Here is a 13,075-nt window from a genome sequence, read left to right as displayed (position 1 = left end):
ACAGCTAGATGGTGCCCGGCTACCACCACTGACTGCTCTGATCGGGATCACAACAGAGGGTTCTGGACAGAGTTGGAGAAGGATGTAGAACAAAATTCTAACACACACAAAAAAGACCAGATTTACTGGCCTAAAGGAGACTGGAGAAACCCTGAGAGTACGGCCCCCAGACAACCTTTTAGCTTAGTGGTGAAGTCACTTCCCAGGTTCACCATTCAGCCGGGGATTGGACAGCCCAATAAAACAAAACAGACTAATAAGGCACAGCAGTCCAGGGACAAGGGCTAGAAGACAGAAGGGGACAGGAAAGCTGCTGATTGGGAACCCGAGGTTGAGTAAGGACAGTGTTGATGTGTTGTGAGGTTGTTAACCATTGTCATAGGCCAACATGTGTACTAACTGTTTAATGAGAAACTATTTTGTGCTGTAAACCTTCATCTAAAGTGAGAATAGCAGAAGAATTGGAAGAGCGTAGTTGATGTCACTGAACCGTGCGTGTAGAAATTTGTAAAATGGTGTATCTTTAGTTACGTATATTTTCACCAAAAAAAAAAAGGTCAAGAAGGGAGAGGGTTGACGTGTCATGGGGTTGTTGACCAATTCCATAAAACAATATGTGTACTACTGTTTAATGAGAAAATATTTGTTCTGTAAACCTTCACCTGAAGTACAATAAAAAATAATAAAAAAAATAAATAAATAAATAAATAAATAAATAAATAGTTGCTAAAAAAATAGCAGCCACAGAAGAATCTCAGTGAGAGCTGTGGTTAAAAATAAACCAAAAAACTAAACCCACTGCCATCAAGTCAATTCCAACTCATGTGACCCTATAGGACAGAGTAGAACTGCCCCATAGGGTTTCCAAGAAGCAGGTGGTGGATTCGAACTGCTGACCTTCAGTTAGCAGCTGAGCTCTTAACCACTGCGCCACCAGGGCTCCATGGTTAAGGATAGGCACGACGTATTCAAATTCTTGGGACAATGCCAGAAGCCTAAGCAAAGGTTCTCATACCCATAAAGCTGGTGACAGACAGTGGTTTTCAGAGCATCTCCTGTGAATGTTCAGGATCCCCTCGGGCACTTTTCTCCCCGTTTCCACTTTCCAGAGAATTCAGTACCTCGTTCTATCTGTATAACTCCTGCACTCATCAACAAGAGCTGAACATTCCAGATTTACTCTGCACACCTCTGTTAGTCTATTTCACCTCTGCCACCCTACCAATAGACTCCCTGGGGGGCACAGTTAAGCACTTGAATACTGGTCGAATGGTTGGGGTTCGAATCCACCCAGAGGTGGCTCAGAAGAAAGGCCTGGTGATCTGCTTCTGGACAGTCATAGCCTTGAACACCCTATGGAGCAGTTCTATTCTGCATACATGGAGTTGCCATGAGTCTAACCGACTTGACAGCAATCAGCTACAACAACAACCCTACCAACACTGGGAAGCGTCACTTATTTTGAAGCCAATGATAATATTTATCATTGAAAAGGGAAAGGATGAACAGGAATGGACATTTAGTACAGAGCAGCCACTAGATCTGTGTGGATGTGTGTGTATGCTACTTCATTTAACACTATACCAGCAGACAACTAAACCAAGGCTACAAAAAAACGAGCTGCTTATGGCACACGGCAGGTCAGCACCCCAGCCCAGCCCTCAGCCCCGCAGCCATCCTCTCTCCCCACAGCACACCCTCCCTACCGGGCCCCAGCCCAGCACATGGCCCCTCTTTACCAGTGGAGTCGCAGGGCGTGCAGGAAAGCAGAGAGGCCCTCCATGATGAGGAGGATGGCGACCGTCAGGACAGCAAATATGGCAAAAATGATGAAGACCCCAATGAGTCCTCCCCAGCCTCGCTGGCGAAGACCAATGTTCATCACCATGGTCCAGAGCACTTCAGAGAGTTCTGCAAGAGGCCAGAGGAACGTTCTCAATGGCAGGGTTCATCTGGTAAACAGAGCACTGTGTGTACAGGGTCTGGAGGTGGGATGAAGAATGCTGGGATGGGGAGATCACTGGGGGTATCCGGGGGGCCATGCAATCGCAGGGGTCTTATAACGGGAGGGGGTCAGAGGAGGAGGTGTGAGGGGGACACTGAGTTTGGAGTGGTACGGGTCTGTGAGTGAAGGACGTACGGAGACCTCTGGAAGCTGGGACAGGCAAGGACACACAAACTAAGAGTATATATGTGTGTTCCTGTAAGCCACTAAGTTTGTGGTCATTTGTTACGGCAGCCATCCCCCTTAAACCTAAACCCATGGCCACTGAGTCTATTCCAACTCATAGTGACCCTACAGGACAGAGCAGAACTGCCCCATAGAGTTTCTAAGGAGCAGCTGGTGGATCTGAACTGCCAACCTTTTGGTTAGCAGCCAAGCTCTTAACCACTGAGCCACCAGGGCTCCTACGGCAGTCACAGAAACCTAAAACAAGGACAATCATTCCACCAACATAAAGCCAGACCTACTGGGCAAAGGCACTTCTTCCTAAGAAAAAAAGCTTGCCAGCAACAAGCCAGAGAAGGCAGCTTCCCCCTACAGAGGCACTGCCTGAGTTTCCCATGAAGACCTGACCATGACCCCGCAGGCCCCCGACTCACGGGCGTGGGCCAGGCTCAGGGCCCAGAGGCGCAGGTAGGAGGCCGTGTTGGAGATGCAGCCCAGGCAGTACTCGATGGTGTGGATGGCCTGGTGGACAAAGATGTCTCCAAAGTTGAACTGGAAGAGAGAATTTTGTTAATTCAGTACTTTCTACCCCAAAGGCATCACAGACCGTACACAGATGCACTTACGGCCTAACTAAAAACACAAACTCAAACCCATTGCCAGGAATTCCATTTCAACTCACAGCGACCCTATAGGACGGAGCAGAACTGCCCCATAGGGTTTCCAAGGCTGTAAATCTTCATGGAAACAGACTGCCACATCTTTCTCTCGAGGAGCAGCTAGTGGGTTTGAACCACCGACTTTTCAGTTAGCAACCGAGCGCTTAACCATTGCACCACCAGGGCTCCTTACAGTCTAACTAGAGGGAAATAAATGTTAATGATGTTGTTGTTAGTTGCTGTCGAGCCAATTCCGACTCTTGGCGACCCCACAGGTGCAAAGCAGAACTGTGCTCGGTAGGGTTTTGTTCATTTTCCTTGGGAAACATCTTTATTTGGAAATAAGAAAAAAGAAACAGATGAGGAAACAGAAAAGATCAAAGAAGCAAGAGGAGTCACATGGCCACAGGGTCACTGGAGCCAAGGGTGGACAAATATCAAGGAAGGAATGGGGGTGGAGAAAAGACAAAATCATCACCTCGCGATTCAGCAAAGAAAACCACTGTGAAGAACTAAAGGGGTGGGGAGGGCAGAGATGGATCGAGTAGGTTGATAATGCCAAGGCCACAGAAGAGGAGGGAGGGAGAGGAAACTGAGGGGAAGCAGGGTCAAGCCTACTTTTCTGTCAAGATGGAGACCCATGGAGCCCTGGTGGTGCAGTGGTTTAAGAGCTCAGGCTGCTAACCCAAAGGTCGGCAGTTCAAATCGACTACCTGTTCCTTGGAAACCCTATAGGGCTGTTCTACTCTGTCCCGTAGGGTTGCTATGAGTTGGAGTCAACTCATCGGCAATGGGTTTGGTTTGGTTTTGGTCTGGAGACCCATGCAGTTTTGTATGGAATGAAGGAGTCTACGAATGGAGACTGAAGGTGCCCCAACAAGAGCAGCCAACTATGGCAGAGGTAGGAGGGAAGGACGGGGTGGAGATGGACTGGATAAATACTGAGGGCATGAGGGGAACCAGTGAGGGAGGTTGTACTGGACAGGCCGGGACTGATCCGTCAGAAGATGTAAAGGAAGGAAGACTGGTAGGTATTGCATTCTAAAATATGGCAGCAGGTCTGACAGACTTGGTTATTAGCCGCTAATGTGGGTTACTCTTGTCACCCTTGAAAGCCTGTTGGAAAAATCTTCCATGATCTAGATTTTTCACTAATTCGAACTTACCATTCATTAGCTCAAGTGAATTAATTTTTGTCGTAATTAACACCATAAATGGAGCTACTTATGGTGTCAGTCTGGCACTCAGGGGAGCCCAGTCCCTACTCCAGAACTGGAGTAGACTCCAATTAAAACCTCCAGCTGGGGGTGCAGGATTGGGGGTGAACTCAATCATCCCATGAAAACAGCCAGTTGCCTTCACCTAGGAAAATGTGGCACGCATTCCTGGGGGAGGGTGGCTGCCCTTGGACAGACAGGGGCAGAGGGAGGCGAGGGAAGAGAACAATCTGTGCATTCACATGTGAGGCAACAACACTCCAAAGATGAGATAAGTGAGCAAAGTTGGGGAAGAGCCAGTGTTGAGGTTGGAGAACAAAGAAGAGGCTTTAGCAGCTCTGCAAGCTTACATGGGGAGGAGGCTGGGAATAAATAACCCACATTTTGCTTCAATATCTGTGGTTATACCTGGGTTCTGCTCTCATTGTTTGAGGGGAAATATCACAATAAAAGTAATAGACTCCCAGAGTACCAATCTGAGCGTGGAGGCTTCAGTAACACTGGGACCTTGTGCGTCCCTGGATTGAGGCTGATGTTCAGCCCACACTCACCTACACAGCAGCACCTGGGCTAAATATTAAAACACTCCCATGTCGTTGTTAGCTGCCATTGAGTCGGCCCTCAACTCATGGCAACCCTATGCCCAACAGGACAAACCTACCGTGGTCCTTCACTATCCCCATGATTGGTTGGAGGCTGGACTATGATCCATAGGGCTTTTGTTGGCTGATTTTTGGAAGCAGATTGCAGGGCCTAGTCTGTCTTAGTCTGGAAGCTCTGCTGGCACCTGTCCAGCATCACAGCAACATGCAAGCCTCCACTGACAGATGGCTGCGCTTGAGGTGCATTGGCCGGGAATGGAACCTGGGTCTCCAGCATGGAAGGCGAGAATTCTATCACTGAGCGACCACTGCCCTCCAAGTTCTCCCACAGAGGTTGGTGAAGAGCTATTGCTCTGACCAGCTCAGATGTTCCCCGACCTCTCGCAATTCAGCAATCACAGGGCTGTTGCCCAGCAGGGCCCTCCAGACCGTTCCTGCTCTACTGCCCACGCTTGCCCATACCCTACTGGTTGTCTGATATTTTGACTATTATCCCAATTAAATCCTGCTTCTAGAATCTGTACAAACTGAGAAGTCTTCCTCAGGTGTCCAGTCCCAGATACCTCTTCCTCATGGTCGTCCTGGGCTCCCTGGTCTCCTGCAGAAGCCTTCTGATTAGAACTGATGGAGAGGTTTGAGTTGCCACCTTCAATGCTCTCTGTGGAGTCTCCTTGGACCATGGATGCCTGCAGCTGTCACCAAGTGGAAGAAATGAAGAGAGTGCTCAGTTCACCCTTAAAATGACCACAGTTCTTTATAATATGAAATAAAAGCTGTTACTGATTATTAGCTACATGCCAGCCACTGTTTGGAACTCTGTATGGGTTATCTCATTTAGCCTTCATGCTAATCCTTGAACGTAAGCACCATTATCATCCCATTTTACAGCAAAGTAAACTGCAGTCCAGAAAGGTTGAGAAATGTGCCCAGGATAAGTAGAAAACTTTTCTAATATGAAAAGAACCACCAGGATCCTAATAAGAAGCCTAAGAAACAAAGCCCAAGGAGACAGGCCCCCAAGCAGTCTTTGGGAGCTCCTGTGACCCAGCCAGGTTAAGAGGTATCATCTGAGGCGATAGACTAAGAAAATCTCTCTGCCTCCTTCCCCAGAGCACAAGTCATCCAGAGGGGAGAAGAGGGGAAATCAGCCACTTTGAGATCAGCAACTGTTTCAAGAACTCTTGAAACAGCAAGAAAGCTGTTATTTTAGAGTTCTGGGACTCAGATGAGCCAGCAGTCACCTAGCCCTCACCTTTGGGCAGGCTGAGTTCCTACAAAGGAGAATTGCACCGATTTCTACAAACAAGTATTTGCTACCTTCCTTTGAAACACCTGGTCACCCATTTGGACAATGCTCCACCTCAACACTCCTTTACCACTTTGGCCTCTCACCAGTGAACTAAAAAAGAAGTAAGTATTCTTTGCTTGGACTACCTATCTATTTATATCCCACTTAAATCATATATCAGATAGGCTTTAGAATAGTCGAGACTGGCTGGAAATGAAGATAGTGGGAGGAGAGGCAGTGAAACTAGAAAGAGGGCGCCACCTAGGGATAGACCTCCAGAACTTCAGTCTGACCATGTCTGGGTCCTGCCCCTACCATCTTGCAGGTCAATATCCAACAAAGATTTTAGAAAAATAGGATTTAATCTGCAAATATCTACAACCATCTAAGACCCATGTGATCTCAGCACATTCCACGTAATCTTTTGCGATCGTGGAGGGAAGCAGAGATGGTCATCCCAAATGGTGTCTGTGTGTCATTTCTAGATTCCCGATACACCCTGGAAGGCTGTTGTGCCATGGAGTCAATTCTGACTCATAGTGACCCTATAGGACAGAGTACAACTGCCCTATGGGGTTTCCAAGCCTGTGGTCCTTATGGAAGCAGATTGCCACATCTTTCTCCCATGGAGCCCTCGGTGGCTTAGAACCACTGACCTTCCAGTTAGCAGCCAAGCATTTAACCACTGCACCACCAGGGCTCCTCCTGGAAGGTGAACCTTCCTAAATTCTATCTGATTTAAGCTGACGTTAAAGCTTTTCTTTCCTCCCTGAGTAAATAAGAGGCTCAGGAGAAGTTTAACCAAAAGGAGGAAGTGCGCTGAAATTGGTATTTGGCGATAATGAAAAATCACAGCTAAATAAGAACTGATGATGTTGAATCTGCTCACTACTTGAGTTCTTGCACACTGTCTGTGACATCACACAGTAAGATCTCCCAGCCTTAGCACACTGATGCAAAACAGCTTTCCGTGGTCATTAAAAAACTGAAACTTTAGTAAGATACGCTTCTTGTCAACTAATAAAATGATTTCAGATCCCAAACCACTGTTGTTGTTGTGTGCTGCTGAGTCAATTTCAACTCACAGCAACCTCACGGAACAGAGTAGAACTGCCCCATAGAGCTTCTGGGAGCAGATTGTCAGGTCTTTTCTCTCACGGAGCCGCTGGTGGGTTTGAACCACTGACCTTTCAGTGAGCAGCCCAGCACTTAACCACTGCACCACTAGGGCTCCTAAAAACAAAACAAAACCAATAGAAAGTTCTATTTATCTTTATTTTGTGATGTTGAAAAGCTGCTGTTCGAAACCTGATTGATTTAAGAAAGAAGGATATTTTGTTCTCCTTTGATAGTTTATAGAAACTGAACCAAAGTTTTCTTGTGTTTGCCTGAACAACGGTGAAAATCATAGAGGATTTCTTTGGTATGTGCTACAGATTTGAAAACTGCTCCCAAGCCTACGTACTTCATATTGTATTCAACGTTCCTGGTAACTATTGTACAAATCCATATGAAATGCACCACATTCTTGTGAAATAAAAGATCACTATACCAAAAACAAAAAACCATTAAATACCACTAGAATCAGCGCGCACACGCACACACCACCCTTCGAGTACGGTTTGCAAGGCACAACGGTTAAGTGCGCTTGTCCACAATAAAGCATTGTTGTTGTTAGCTGCTATCAAGTTAGTCCCCGACCCATGGTGACCGTAGGCACAACAGAACAAAATGCTGCCTGTACCATCCCCGTGATCAGTTACAGATCAGACCCTGGTGATCACAGGGTTGTCATTGGCTAGAAGTAGATTGCCAGGCCTTCCTTCTTATTCCGTCGTAGTCTGGGAGTTCCTCTGAAACCTGTTGAGCATCACAGCAACGAGGCCTCCACTGACAGATAGGTGGTGGCTGCGCATGAAGTGCATTGGCCGGGAATTGAACCTGGGTCTCCTATATGGAAGGTGAGAATTCTAATGGAGCGTTAGGTGGAAATAAGAAGGCCTGGCGGAAGAGTTGAGCTCTACAGAAGGAAGCAAGCTTGGGGCGGATTAGTTGTTCAGCACCTTCTCGTCCTCCTTCAGGCCCAGCTTCCTCTCTAAACCCCAGACTTCTGTTTCCAACCAACCCACCTTCCTACCCGCAGTGAGGGAATAGAAAGCAACGGTCCTTACCTGGGCTTTCCGATGGTTAGCTCTCAGAATGAACGGCTTAATCAGAAGCATCCAGGGCACAGAAATCAGGGCCATAACCACAAAGAAACTCTGGACAACTCGCTGCAAGAGCAAAACGGTAAGAGGCTATCATCTTAGCGTGACATGATAAGAATGATTAATACGGGTCATTTCAGTAGCACCTTGTCCAGAAAGAATCTCCACAACCCCGTTCGCCTTCACATCTGGAAGATTCCAGTCTTGCAGTGCCCAGTGTCCAATATAAGGGGGACACTGGAAGCTTGCTTTCCTTATCCCTTACTCTCTCAACAAGCCCCTGTTATAGGATCACACCGTATGCAGTCAGCCCTTTGAACAGGAAGAACTCATGAGACACATCATAAAGGCAACTTTATTTTTCCTTGTTCCTGTAAATCTGTTTCACGGACAGTTTCCCCTGGTCCTGACAGGCCCCATGACCCCAGTGGTCACTGTCTAGCAATCGAAAGTCCCCGGGTCACTTTAAGTCACAGACATTGTCTCAGTCAGTAATTTTATGTATCCAGCATAAGATAACCACATACCCTCTCTCGTTCTCTCTCTTAAGAAAGAGCTGCTCACGGTCTTCACCTGACTTTCATACCCTCCACGCAGGCCAGTTATCTGGTAGGTTCTGGGATGCCCACTCTGAACGTGAACTCGCTCTCTCACAACAGGAGGCCCCTTTTACCTCTTGTTACATATTTCCTTTCACATTCTCGAGCCCCCCACCTCTTTCTGTATACACTCCTAGTTACCAGTTTAAGGAGCCCTGGTAGTGCAGTGGTTAAGTGCTCTGCTGCTAACCGAAAGGTTGGCAGTTCGAATCCACCAGATGCTCCCATAAAGATTACAGCCTTGGAAACGTTATGGGGCAATTCAACTCTGTCCTACAGGGTCATCTGAGTCGGAATTGACACCACGGCATAGTTACCAGTTTGGAGGGGTTACCCGGAGCTGCTATTGTCAAAAGAACAAGGAAGCCTCCGAGGGCTTGGTCAGAGCTATTAAAAGGAGTGGAAACTGGGTACCAGATCCAACTGTTCTGACCCAGCTCAGAGTGAACGCCGGGAGAAACGATTTATGACCCTGCTTGTAATGAGATTTACTGTGATAAATGTGGGAACACTTTATCTGCTCCGTCTTCTGCATTCGCTTGCTTTTAAATGCTTGAAAGAAGGAGCGGAAACCACATGAACACACCCAGGACTTGCTGACTCCGGTTGCCCCACTCCTTCATTGCCGTTTGTCTATTTTCCTACAGCAACGCTTCTTTCCCTCCTGATGGACAAGCAACCCGAGACTGACGGTGTATCTGTAGTTCTCCTTCTGCAAACGCAGCCTGGGAAAGGGCTTTATTTCCTAACTTACATGGTCTCTCCCAGCGGTACCACAAAATGCCGTGAGGGAAACTTGGAGCTGTGTTAAGATAATTAAACTTCACACAAGGGAGTGGGGAACTCGACCAATTCTGGTGAATGTTTCTGAGTGGAAAGAATTCAGAAAGTATTTACTGTGCAATGGCTACCCGTCCAGATCCTAGATGAACTGAGGACTTGAATCTTAAGGTGAGCAATTCACGCATGAAAATATTTGGTGGGCCCTTTGTCTAAGAGAGAATACTCGTTTGGGAGATCCAAATAACTTTCACTCGCGCGTTGAGTAATAATAATAATAAACAGTTGTCGTCCGGTCAATTCTGACTCAAGGACCCCATGTGTGTCGGAGTAGAACTGTGCCCCCTAGGGTTTTCAATGGCTGGTTTTTCTGAAGTAGATCATCAGGCCTTTCTTCCAAGGTGCTCTAGGTGGACTTGAACCTCCAAACTTTTGGTTAGCAGCCAAGTGCATTTACCATTTGCACCACCCAGGAGTTCCACTGAATGACTACGTCTTCTAAATACATTCATTTAATGCTGTCTATGGATGAGCAAGGTTACCATCTATGTCTGACTGAACCCATATCCATTGCCGTTGAGTCCATTCCAACTCATAGCGACCTTATAGGACAAGGTAGAACTGCCACACAGGGTTTCCAAGGCTGTCGTCTTTATGGAAGCAGACTGACACATCTTTCTCCCACAGAGTGGCTAGTGGGTTCAAAATGCCGACCTTTTGGTTAGCAGCTGAGTGCTTAACCACTGCGTCCACCAGGAAAAGGGTCACTGAAGTCATAAGGTGGGAAACGACAGAAGAAGCTTTCAGGGTATATTCCTTCTCTGACCACTAGCTAAAAGTCATTCCCTATGTAACTTATCACGGGGCATTTTTTTTCCTAATTCTTTGATGCGTCTTAGGGGAGGCGAACCCAAATAAGAGTCAAACCCCCGAGAATGTGCACAGCTATAGGAGAAGCGTGGCTGCAGGTAACACCTGGCAGGTACCATCTGCCCTGAAGATCACCCGGCATCATGCAGCCGGCCCTGCAACTTGATCCAGAGGAACCAAAACCTGTGGAAGTGGGCCCTCCTTTACTGAAAACCTGCCTCCAACAGTATTATCATGTTAGTCACTGCGAGGGGCCAGCAGAAAAGAACGCTTTGTGTTACCAAAGAATTGCTCACAGGTTATTTTTGAATCCAGCACCAGTGGGACCCACCCACCAAACCCACTGCCACTGAGTGCATTCCACCTCACAGTGACCCAAAGGACAGAGTAGAACTGCCCCAAAGGGTTTCCAAGGCTGTAATCTTTACAGAAGCAGAATAGTCCCATTTACAGTTTCATAAATTGTTTATAAGTTTTAACAATTTTGGTGCTTATAAATGCACACACCAAACCAAAACCAAAATCTGTTGCCGTTGAGTCAATTCCGACTCATAGCAACCCTATAAGACAGAGTAGAACTGCCCCACAGGGTCTCCAAGGCTGTAATCTTTACGGAAGCAGATTGCACATCCATCTCCCTCAATGGGACACTTATACTAAATAAGATATTAACTTGATAATGAGTCTGAAATAAATGGAAGAAATCATAATGGCCACACAATCCAAATGTTGGTATCTACTGTCCATGAAAGAAGAGTAAAGGCATCTGCAGCTAGTCCCAGGAGCTCACTGGAAAGCAGGCGTTCACTCCGTGGTTTTCTAGGCACCCACTTCTCTTCTTGATTCTGTTTTCATTTTTCTTTCTTATGAATATTAAGTAGAGTGTATTTTTAGAATAAAAGACTACTACATTTTAGGTGCTATTTAGAACACCTAAATGCTATTTTGCATTAAGAATAAAATGGTAAAAAAAAAAAAAAATGTTATTTAACTATTCAAAGCACCTAAAATGCTATTTAGCTGCTCTGTAGAGCACCTCCACTGTTTACAGTCCCTGCGTGGTGCAAACACTTAACATGCTTGACAGCTAACCACAAGTTTGAAGGTTCAAGTCCACCCAGAGGTGCCTCAGAAGAAAGTCCTGGAGATCTACTTCCAAAAAATCAGCCATTGAAAACCCTACGGAGCACAGTTCTACTCCGACACACATGGAGTCACCATGAGTTGTTATCGACTCAACAGCAATGGGTCATTTAGAACATTTACAGCTTCAAGCCAAATCAACTGCAAGCTTTCTTTTTTTTTTCAGCTCAGCCAATGTACAAGCCAATTTTCACCACGAGCCCCACAGCAATAACCCCTTGCGTGTGCCACACCACAGCGCCGTCCTCAACCCTTGTGTGTTCATTTGGGAAGACCCTCTTTAATTTGAAACTGAAGACCCTTGGCTGGGTGCTAAAATGGCTCTGTCTTTCGGATAACTCCCCTTGGCGGACTCGAGAGCATGGGCAAGCTCTGCCATGATCAAGTGGGTGAAAGAAAGAAGAGAACCAGCCATACCTGATGTTTGTACAGGGGCCCGTTGGAAGGGTCGTCATAGTTGAACAAAAACATGTTGATGAAGTGGATGAGGATGCTTGGGGCGTGTTGGGACGTGTGGACATCAAACTGGCACCATTTGTAAATGATCATGAAAACCAGGTATCCAAACAGACACAGGATAAAAATCATCTCGGGGATAAACTGCAGAATGATGTTGAGCACTTTTCTGAAGTATCTGGGGGTGGAAAACACACACACAACAAACAGTTCACTAAAGGAAGCATTCAAACCCAGTCGCTGGGGAGTCAACTCCGACTCATCACAACCTGGTGTGTGTCAGAGTAGACCTGTGCTCCACACGGTTTTCAATGGCTGATTTTTCAGAAGTAGATTGGTAGGCCTTTCTTCCAAGGCACCTCTGGGTGGACTCAAACCAACAACTTTTCACTTAGCAGCTGAGTATGTTAATACGTTTGCTCTACCCAGGGACTCCAAGGGAATGTTGGAAAAAAAAAAAAACTAAACCCATGGTCATCAAGTCCATTTCAACTCATAGCGACCCTATAGTACAGAGTGGAACTGCCCAATAGGGTTTCCAAGGAGCAGCTGGTGGCTTCGAACTGCTGACCTTTTGGTTAGCAGCTGAACGGTTAACCACTGTGCCGCCAGGGCTCCAAGAACGTTAGCAAATAATTATTCTCCGCAAAGCAAAACTGTTTAATTTTTGAACACTGTGTCCACTCCCCTGCAAGCAGCAAGCATACATGGAGGGAAAAGAAGAGAAAGGGAAGTTCTTCACACAGAAGCTCCAGAGAGAACCAGAGTTTAGAAGGGAAAGTCTGAAGCAAAGATCATGACCACAGAAGGATTGGTAATTTGGCTTTATATGCAGAACTAGCTCACATGAACTCATCTGAAGGCAAAAGGTTAATAATGGGACTTGAAAGCTTTTCTCCTAAGAGTGCTCCAAGACAGGGGCCAGCAAACTGCGGCCCGCAGGCCAGATCGAGCACATCATTTGTTTTATATGGCCTGCCAGCTGAGAATGGTTTTTACATTTTTAAAGGGTTGAAGAATAAAATTTTGTGACATGTGGAAGTTGTATGGGGGAAAGGAGGGGAGGAGGACTTGGAGTTTCAGG

The 13,075-nt window shown here is 46.5% G+C and overlaps 1 protein-coding gene across 1 annotated transcript in view; it reads right to left on the bottom strand.

Annotated features, from left to right (window-relative positions):
* Nucleotides 1-13,075, bottom strand: part of ATP6V0A4 (ATPase H+ transporting V0 subunit a4) — a 58,309-nt gene that overhangs the window by 9,478 nt on the left and 35,756 nt on the right. Inside the window, exons 15-19 of the mRNA XM_004382392.1 lie at nt 11,953-12,169; nt 8,108-8,209; nt 5,212-5,340; nt 2,605-2,722; nt 1,740-1,911 (exon numbers count right to left, since the gene is read on the bottom strand). Of these exons, the coding sequence (XP_004382449.1) occupies nt 1,740-1,911; nt 2,605-2,722; nt 5,212-5,340; nt 8,108-8,209; nt 11,953-12,169 (738 nt within the window). The remainder of the gene's footprint in view (nt 1-1,739; nt 1,912-2,604; nt 2,723-5,211; nt 5,341-8,107; nt 8,210-11,952; nt 12,170-13,075) is intronic.

The sequence above is a fragment of the Trichechus manatus genome, unplaced genomic scaffold, assembly GCF_000243295.1.
Source record: "Trichechus manatus latirostris isolate Lorelei unplaced genomic scaffold, TriManLat1.0 scaffold00093, whole genome shotgun sequence".
In the NCBI taxonomy this organism is placed as follows: Eukaryota; Metazoa; Chordata; class Mammalia; order Sirenia; family Trichechidae; genus Trichechus; species Trichechus manatus.
The sequence above is the reverse complement of the archived record's forward strand: the minus strand, read 5'-3'. Positions and strand labels throughout refer to the sequence as shown.